The sequence below is a fragment of the Peromyscus eremicus genome, chromosome 17 (genome assembly GCF_949786415.1).
Source record: "Peromyscus eremicus chromosome 17, PerEre_H2_v1, whole genome shotgun sequence".
Lineage (NCBI taxonomy): Eukaryota > Metazoa > Chordata > Mammalia > Rodentia > Cricetidae > Peromyscus > Peromyscus eremicus.
The window spans coordinates 17577004-17586817 of NC_081433.1; the positions used below are offsets into that span (position 1 = coordinate 17577004).

General features: G+C 46.6%; 1 protein-coding gene across 2 annotated transcripts in view; it reads right to left on the bottom strand.

Annotated features, from left to right (window-relative positions):
* Nucleotides 1–7677, bottom strand: part of Tacc1 (transforming acidic coiled-coil containing protein 1) — a 93379-nt gene extending 85702 nt beyond the window's left edge. The window contains exon 1 of one of the 2 annotated variants that reach the window (XM_059244319.1): nucleotides 7578–7677. In XM_059244319.1, the coding sequence (XP_059100302.1) occupies nucleotides 7578–7651 (74 nt within the window). In that variant the 5' untranslated portion in view covers nucleotides 7652–7677. The remainder of the gene's footprint in view (nucleotides 1–7577) is intronic. The other variant, XM_059244316.1, reaches the window with a different exon arrangement.
* Between the last annotated feature and the right edge of the window lie 2137 nt (nucleotides 7678–9814).

A 9814-nucleotide genomic window follows, 5' to 3' on the forward strand; every position in this document is an offset into this window, starting at 1 on the left:
TGGTGCCCACAGGGGTAGGAGAGTGTGTGAGATCTCCCAGAATTGGAATGACAGGCAGTTGTGAGCCATTATTTGGTGCCTGGGAACCGAACCCAGGTCCTCTGGAAGAGCAACATGTGCTCTGAACCACTGAGCCAGCTCTGCGGTCCCTGTGGTCGGTAATCCTGATTATTATTAACTTGGTGGCATTTAGAAGCACCACGGGAACATATCTCTAGGCACATCTGTGAGGTATTATCTAGGTTAAGTTGAGTGCGATGACCGACCCATGGGGGCGGTCCTGGATTGAAGAAAAAGGAGAAACTGAGTGGAGCAGAAGCAGTCACTGCTCTGACTTCCCGACTATGGATGCGGTGGGACCAGCAGCCTCACACCTCTATTACCAAGCTTTCCCTGCCATGATGGACTGTAACATCAACCTATGAGCCAGAACCTCCTCTAGGTTGCTTTTGTCAGGTTACCATGGTAACTAATAATTAGGTAACTAATGCCATTATTAGTAATACCGGGGAAATGCAAACAGAAATCAAATTCAATACTCCTTCACACCTATTAGAATGGCCATTACAAATGGCCCGGCAGCTAAGAGCATTTGCTGTCCACACAGAGGACCCAGGTTCAATTTCTTTTTTTCTTTTTTTTTAAAAATATTTATTTATTTAGTATATGGTGTTCTGCCTGCAGGCCAGCAGAGGGCGCCAGATCTCATTACAGATGGTTGTAAACCACCATGTGGTTGTTAAGAATTGAACTTGGGATCTCTGGAAGAACAGCCAGTGCTCTTAACTGCTGAACCATCTCTCCAGAGCTGAGGACCGAACCCAGGGCCTTGGGCTTGCTAGGCAAGCACTCTACCACTGAGCTAAATCCCCCAACCCCCCCTCCCAGGTTCAACATGACTCACAACCACCTGTAACTCCAGCGCCAAGGACCTCTGGAGGTCTTGCACACCCATGCAGACACGTACAGGCAAGCAAGATATTTACATACTTTTAAAAAAGGGAACAAAAAAGAAACTCATAAGCAAATGGTAAGGAAAACTGGAACCCCCATGCCTTGTTGGTGAAAGTGTAGAATGGTGTGGCCACTTTGGGAAACTTCAAAAAAAAACCAAACAGAATCACTCAGTCACTCTGCTCCTAGGCACAGAGCCCAAACAATCTAAAGCAGGGTCTCACTTGTGTTCTGATGTTCAAAACAAAATCATTCACAGTAGTTAAAATGAGGAGTCAACTCACATGTCCACCCATAGATGAATGAAGAACAAAATGTCACACACTAGCTGGGCAGTGGTGGCCGCACACGCCTTTAATCCCAGCACTCGGGAGGCAGAGCCAGGCAGATCTTTGTGAGTTTGAGGCCAGCTTGGTCTACAGAGCGAGACCCAGGGCAGGCACCAAAACTACACAGAGAAACCCTGTCTCAAAAAACAAAAAACAAAACAAAAAAATCCTCTCTCTCTCTCTCTCTCTCTCTCTCTCTCTCTCTCTCTCTCTCTCTCTCTCACACACACACACACACACACACACACACACACACACACACACACGGTGCACAGACTACACACTGAGCCACATTTTATTCATTCTAATACACACTACAACATGAACAGCTCTGAAAATATTATGCTAAGCGAAACAAGCCAGACACAGGAATAATATTATATGATCTATTTGTATGATGGACCTAGGCTAGGCAGATATAAACCAAAAAAAAAAAAAAAAAAAAAAAAAAAAAAAAAAAAACAGGCCAAAAGTTACCAGGAGCTAGTGGAGAAACAATGGGGAATCATCATTCAATGAGTGCAGTAAAAGTGTCCATGTGTACATACCAGCATGGCACATACGTACACCACACACCCACACACATACACACGAATGGTTAAAATCATGAATTTTAGTATCCATCCTGATCGTAGTGTGAAAACCAGAAAAATAAAAAAAAGCATGTTCTACTCCATAGCCGGAAGGAGCTTCCTCACACGCAGACCCACATGATGGTGCCAGTTCATGTCCAGCCTCAGTTAATGACTTTCGCACACCACAGCCCACTCCGGCACCTCACCAGCTCAGACTCCGGACAATCCGGCAGCTGTGCCCTTTTTATTATTATCTTCTTCCTTTTGTTTCTGGGTGTTTAATCTTGAAGCACGTGGGCATCTAGGAAAGGGCGTGGGATGAGGGGAAGGTGGGTGCTGCTGTCCACCAGCCCACAGGGGAAGAGTTAGTGGGACTAAGCTGTACCTGCACCCCTTCTCAGGAGCTGTCTTGAGAGTGTGTATCTTATCTTGTAAAGACTAGCAGAGACAGCACCTTCTTCCTTACTGAATAGGACTACTTCCATCCCTCACACACAGAAGAGATATCCCCACTACACACACACATACACACTCACACACACACACACACACAGAAGAAATATCACCACTACACACACACACACACACACACACACACACACACACACACTTACACTACATGCACCCACACACACCAATAATTCCCTTGTCCTGAACTTCAGGCCACTTCTCTTTCAGCGAGCTTTGCTAGAGATAGAACAAGCCATCTCCTAAAATATATTAAAATATATAAAATATATATTTCTACATTTCTCAGGCCATTTCTCCAAGTTAGACACTATAATTCTTTTAACTTGTCTTTATGTACCTAATTTTTCTGTGCCTTTTCCTACAACTTTCTCTAAATCTCTTTTTAATTCTACACTAAAGCACTTTACATAGGCATTTTTAAAACTTCTGTAGTAAATGAAAACTGATGGGGCTTTTATTTATTTATTTATTTTGAGACAAGACCTCACTCTGAATCCCAGCCTTTCCTTCCAAGTGTTAGGATTATAGTGTGCACACATGCCTGGCTTGGAATTAACATACTTTTAATTATAGTTGTTTTTTGTTTGTTATTTGAGACAGGATCCCTTCACATAGCTCCGGCTGGCCTGGAATTGCTATGTAAGCCAGACTGGCCTAGACCTCACAAAGATCCACTGGCCTCTCCCTCCTGAGTGCTGGGATCAAAGGTGTGCGCCACCACACCTGGCTGAACCAGCATGTTTTTAATACAAATTATCTAGAGAGAAGATGATGAACGATACTATCAGTTTGAAACCAGTGGGATTCAGAACAAGTGTGCATATTGTGAACCAAGTTTCTGAGTTCAAAAGTTCAAGGCCAACACCCCCTCTTCCTGTTAGGAACATTTACCTGCTCCAAAATGACTTTTCCATCAAGAGACACTTCGGACATTGGCCTTGAGCACGCTCCTAAAATCCCAGGTACTTGGAAGGCTGGAGCAGAAAGATCGCATATTCAAGGCCAACCTGGTGGGCAGTGTAAGAGCTTGTGTCAAAGTGGAAAGAGAGAGAGAGAGAGAGAGAGAGAGAGAGAGAGAGAGAGAGAGAGACAGACAGAGGGCTGGGGATGAGGCTCAGTCGGAGTGCTTGCCTGTCATGCACAGGGCTCTAAATTTAATTCCGGGAACCACCACAAAAAAAGAGGAGGACGAGAAGGGGGAGGGGGGAAGGGAGAGGAAGGGGAGGGGGAGGAGGGGGGAGAAGGGAGGGGGAGGAGGGGGAAGAGGAGGAGGAGGTCACCCTTCAGCTTAACTGTTGCAGACTTTACAGTCAAGAGAATATTAAACCTGCTGCATCTTGCTGACATGATCAGAAAGATATAGGCAAAATCACTCAAGATCTCCGAACACCGTCTACACACACACACACACACACACACGCACGCACGCACGCACGCACGCACACACACACACACACACACACACACACAATTGGCTGCTGACCCAGTCCATTATTCACTAAATCCAGAATGCAAAGGTTGGTCCAGAAATTTAACCTGTGCATATCATATATTTCAGACAGACAAGCTAAATAAGAACGAGGTGATTATTTATAAATCATGGGCTCTGCTTTATCTCATTCTCCGAAACTCCCCCCAAATCACCCACGTTCCTAGAAAAGCTACCACGGTAGGTCGGTCGGTGGATCAGTTGTATCACCAAAAGCAATCGACCAGGGAAGCAGAGGTTTCAAACAGTGTGCCCAACTACCACATACCCAAGGCGGGCCTGTCTTCTTGGTAGCGTTCCTTCCTGAAAAACTTGGAAATGAGCTGAAGGAAAAATGAAGAGGTTGATGGACTGGCCATACAGCTCGGTTGAGAGAGTACCTGAGCGGCAAACACCAGGCTCCATGTTCAATCTCCAGCACTGTGTAAAACCAGGCATGGCAGTGAACATCTGTAATCCCAGCACTGGTGCGGGGTGGGGTGGGGTGGGGGTGGGGGGGCATTTCCCACTTGTTCTAAACTAAGCGAGGGGCTGGGGAGGGGGGCGCAGCATAACAGGAATTCTAACACAAGTCTGCCTGTCCCCACAGCTGCGCTTTCTTAATCCTCAAAGCCTCTTGGAATGAATGAATGAACGAATGAATGAATGAATGAAACTACTTTGGCTTTTACCCAAGTCAGCCATTTGTTTCCTTGGGCTCAGAGAAGGTTAAACTTTTAAACACTGATGAGTTTGACTGAAATCACACATTTATTTCCATGCACTTGGACGTCTCTATGTATTCCTCAGCGGAGTTCTTGTAAGGGCCTTCTCCGGCTCCTTTGAGTATCTACTAGTTAATTTCTTCTGAAATACAGACTGTGAACATTCTCAAAGACAATTTCTCCCTCAAAAGAAAATGCCTGTGAGTGTATTAGTCATGTGACTTTCACATGATTTTTTTTTTTAAAGGAACAATAGACTTCAAAAATGCCACTGTCCAAGGGGGCACTTCCTTGAGGTCAACGTTATCCAGGGCAGACACATGTCCCGACAGGAAGTCTGCAGGGACCCATGTGAACAATGAGTCCTTGCTCTTTTGGACCCTGGAGAGACTTGTGGTATGTGCCTCCGATTAGTAGCGCTTGGGTAAAAAGCAAATTTTTTGCTTTTACAGGAATGGAATTTCATCTTTCTAAAGTCATTACATACACACACACACACACACACAGAGAGAGAGAGAGAGAGAGAGAGAGAGAGAGAGAGAGAGAGAGAGAGAGAGAGAGAGAGAGGTTTTTCTGTGTAGCCCTGGCTGTCCTGGAACTTGCTCTGTAGACCAGGCTGGCCTCCAACTCAGAAATCTGCCTGCCTCTGAGCCCTGGTACTAAAGGCATGTACCACCACACTCCGCTTCTTAAGGTCTTTAGCTGGCATCCTGTGTGTCTGCTAAGGCTGCCTCACCGAGCTGAGCCTGATGAGATCAAAATCGCAGTCCTGAGAACGAACCCCAGAGCCTAGGCAGGCTCTCCACCACTGAATGACAACCCATGTGCTTACCTAAGCAAAGACCAAGGATGTCTGTTTGTATTGGTTGATTTTAGGCAAGCTTTGCCAAACAGAGAAGGTACATGAAGAACCTCCAGGGGAGGGGATCAGAGAGAGAGAGAACACCAAGACACTAGACAATTGAACAATTGATGACTTAATACCCCAGCAGTTGAACTCACATGCACCTTCACTTTTCCGAACACTGCCAGTGAATAATCTACACTCTACCTTCAAACAATCCACAAAGATCAGTTAGTTTTCATCCTTGGCCGAGAGAATCAATGGTGTGTGTTCACAGATAAAATGGTTGTGATTAACATACACACAATCTTCTATCGACCTCAGAACAGCCCATGAAGCTGTTTCTACCACTTAGTTAAAAAAAAAAAAAAAGATGAAATGGAGATATAGAGAAGTTAAGAAATAAATGAAAGACCCCCCAATCCCCCACACAACCCTGACTTAATTTTTTTATTGTATTTTATTTTTCGGTTTTTCAAGACAGGATTTCTCTGTGTGGCCCTGGCTGTCCTGGAACTCACTCTGTAGACCAGGCTGGCCTGGAACTCACAGAGATCCGCCTGGCTCTGCCTCCCAAGTGCTGGGATTAAAGGTGTGCACCACCCCCACCCAGCTAATTATTTTTATTTTATGTGTATGACTGTTTTGCCAGTATGCATGCATGTACACCACACGTGTGCCTGGTGCCCAAAGAAGTCGGAAGAGGATGCCAGATGCCCTGGAACTGGAGTTGTGGGATAGTTCTGAGCCACCATGTGGGTGTTGGGAACTGAACTCAGGTCCTCGGTAAGAGCAAGTGCTCTTAACTGCTGAGCCATCTCCACAGCCCCGAATGTTTGTTTGTTTCTTAAAAGTTACGTCAACTCTACCATTTTATATTTTTGTATTAAGCAATGCCAATTCAGATTCCCTTATTCGAGGAAAAGGAAAGGAAAGGGGGTGTGTGTTCTGTTATGTGAACTCAAAATCTGATTGTTCTTCCCACTTTTCTTAGGTGAGAATCAGCTGCAACTTGAACTCTCAAATTAGACACCCTGGGGTCCGATACTTTGTAGCTGGGTGACCTTAGACAACCAACTTGATTTCTCTGTGCTTCGGTTTATTTACCGGTAGAATGACAATACAAGAAACTAATTCAGTGTTCTTGGAGATTAAATTGCACAAAGCAATTATTAAGTTGTTGTTTTTTTTTTTTAAATCAAATCTCACATGCTCGGTAAATCTCAGCTATCCTTTTTATTCACAAGTTGCACAAACTACGTTTAGATTTGTAATCATATGTAAATATTAGGAGGTACAGAGCTGGTGACATGTGGTTCAACAGGTAAAGATAGGTATTTGTACCCAAGCCTGACAACCTTGAGTTCGACTCCTGGGACTCAGATAGAAGAAAAAGAGCTGGCCTCCACACGTGTGCCCTGACACAAATAAATAAATAAATAAATAAATAAATAAATAAATAAATAAATAAATAAATAAAAAAATAAAGTTTTTTAGAAAATAATAGGAGGTAAAAATAACGTATTTAGTATTTGGATACCAGGAGGCTGTTTTGCATTGAAAAGATTATTTTTTAAAAAAGGAAAGAAAAAAAAAAGTCTTACCGGGCGGTGGTGGCGCACACCTTTAATCCCAGCACTCGGGAGGCAGAGGCAGGCGGATCTCTGTGAGTTCGAGGCCAGCCTGGTCTCCAAAGCGAGTTCCAGGAAAGGCGCAAAGCTACACAGAGAAACACTGTCTCGAAAAAAACAATAAACAAAAACAAACAAACAGAAAACAGCCTTGCTATGCCACAGCGTCTATTCCCCTGAAGAGTCACCTCCAGCTCACACACAACTAACTCCCCAACACAGTTTGGACGGCTCCGACCAGTCTCTCCAGTCTTTATCGGCACTCCCCCTCTCCCCACATTCTCCCCAACTTTCACCACGTCCCAACTTTCGCACTGAGTTCCCTCTTACGGTGCTTGGCGTCCCCAGCTGCCGCTGTCCCGGAACAAAGCTCGCTTGCTGCAGCTACAATGCTGCCCTTCTCTGAGGTCACCGTGCACATCGCCGCAAACAAGAGGGAATTCTTGGGAGCCACCAGCGCCACATCCCCAACCCCTGGACCCCGCAGGCCCGCGCGGGTCTCGTCGAGCACCCCCACCCTGCCTGCCCGGTGTCCGTCCCTGCCCCGGGGTCCCCCGCCCCGCGCCCTGCGCTGACTCACGCGGCATCCGCGGCTATCGGGGGCGTCTCCCACGCGGGCCCCGGGCCGCGACCCTGGGAGTGCGAGCCGCCCATGCCAGCCAGCCCACGGGTGACCTCGGCGGGAGGCGCCGGGAGGAAGGGCCTGACACTCGCGGGGCGGGGCCGCAGCCACCACCCGCCCTGCCCGCCCGCCCCGGCTGCAAGCGAAGCTGGGCGAACCCTACTCCTGCTACACCACCCCGTTCACCCCCAACTAGCTGGGTGACTTGGGACAAGGTATTGCACCCTTTCTGAGTCTTGCTTAAAAATAAGGGAGTGTGTTCACCGCCAAATGTGCACGTTGCCTCTGCCGAACGAAGAAGGAAATCTTTTCCAAACTCATAAGAAAAAAAAAAGCCGGGCGGTGGTGGCGCACGCCTTTAATCCCAGCACTCGGGAGGCAGAGCCAGGCGGATCTCTGTGAGTTCGAGGCCAGCCTGGTCTCCAAAGCGAGTTCCAGGAAAGGCGCAAAGCTACACAGAGAAACCCTGTCTCGAAAAACCAAAAAAAAAAAAAAAAAGAAAAAAAAAAAAAAAAAAAAAAAGAAAAAAAAAAAAGCAGACAGACGGGACGTAGTGGCACACACCCCTTTAAATCCCAGAGCTCAGGAGACAGAGGCAGGTGGATCTCTGTGAGTTCCAGGACAGACAGGGCTACGTACTGAGACCCTGTTTGTTTCTTGTAGTATCTGCAGGCCCAGAATTATCTTGAATTCTTAATCTTCCTTCTCCAAGTGCAGGTATTTTATAGGTGTGTACCAGCTACAGCTAGAGCGCTCTCTCTCTCTCTCTCTCTCTCTCTCTCTCTCTCTCTCTCTCTCTCTCTCTCTCTCTCTCAGAAAAAGTCTTGCAAAGGCTGGCCTTGAACTGTGGCTTCAGATTTTCAGTAGCCCATGCTACGTTTATAATGTAACTTTCATAGTGACTAGAAGATTCTGACATCCCTGTCTCCTAATTTAGTGGTTTGTCTCCTGGTTTACCAGCAATGAATATGCACTAGTTGAACAAAAGAGTTAGTTGCTGGGTGCACAGAACTGGGCCCAACTTTCTCTTGACTGGAAGCTATAGGACAATAAAGATGTGTGTGGCTACGCTTTTATGTTTCTACAAAGAATACGATGGCCACGATCCTAACATTTACAACGTCTCTCTTGTGTGTCAAAGTTTTGATGACCTGTTGATCTAAGTATGTGGAGCGGGAAGATAAAGATTAATTAAGGAAGGCATAATCATGCTGGAACTGGGATTTCTGTAGGAAGGACTTCAAACAGCTAGAGAAGCGGACTCTGCAGGCAGAAGCCCGTCTTACAAGAAGTTCCGATTCTTCCGGGGTTGTCTGGAGCAGTGGGGTGGAGCTGGACCACCACTAATAACACAAGCCCTACTCAGAGTCTGGGGCCTTAGGGAGGAGGGCTCAGCCCCTTCTCCTCCTGGGATGGTCTTCCAAGGGAAATAGGAGGGCTAGGACCAGCAGAGAGCAGGCACCAGAAAGCTTCCTTCTCTGGGTAGATAAGAGGGGGGACTGTGGGCTGTGGGACGTTTTCGTTTCTGTCAGCGCAGAAAGGCACGGGGTAGCGTCACTGAAACGGTTTGACAGGAAAAGATGGCGCTGAAAGTGGAGCTCAGTATTAGAAGACTTGACTAGCAGTGTGTGAAGCTGTCCTTGATTCTCAGCACTGGAGAGGGAGGAGGAGGGGAGGGAGGAGGGGGAGGAGGAGCGGGACGATGACAGACAAATAGCAAGAGGGAATCTGCTGTGTTGCAGAGACATTGAGACAGCCAGGGGAAACAACTCTATCAAACAAAGGGAAAGACTGAGGCCCACCTGGCCCCTCCCGGGGTGCTGGGCGTCCATGGTGCTGCCTTGCTGTTGTGTGTCTGGCAGTTACAGGAAAGGCTTGTGGGTAGATCTCCAGAGTCACGGGAGTGACAATGCTGAAGGGGACATCTTGTCCTCATTTTGTCCTTGGGAAGGACACTTATCTGAGAGCTCGTCAGGAAGCATGCCCAAGGCAGATTGAGATCCCCGACGCTCCTCAACCCCCAAGATATGTAATTTGTGTTCTCATGTTGTTGGTTTTTTTTCTATTTTAGACATAGATATGGATTTTCAGATCAGAAACACACTGTGGAATTATCTGCAACCTCTCTGTTTAATGGGCCTTTGTTCATTTTTATGCTCCAGTTAAAAACAAAACTAAGAAACATCAGCACCCCT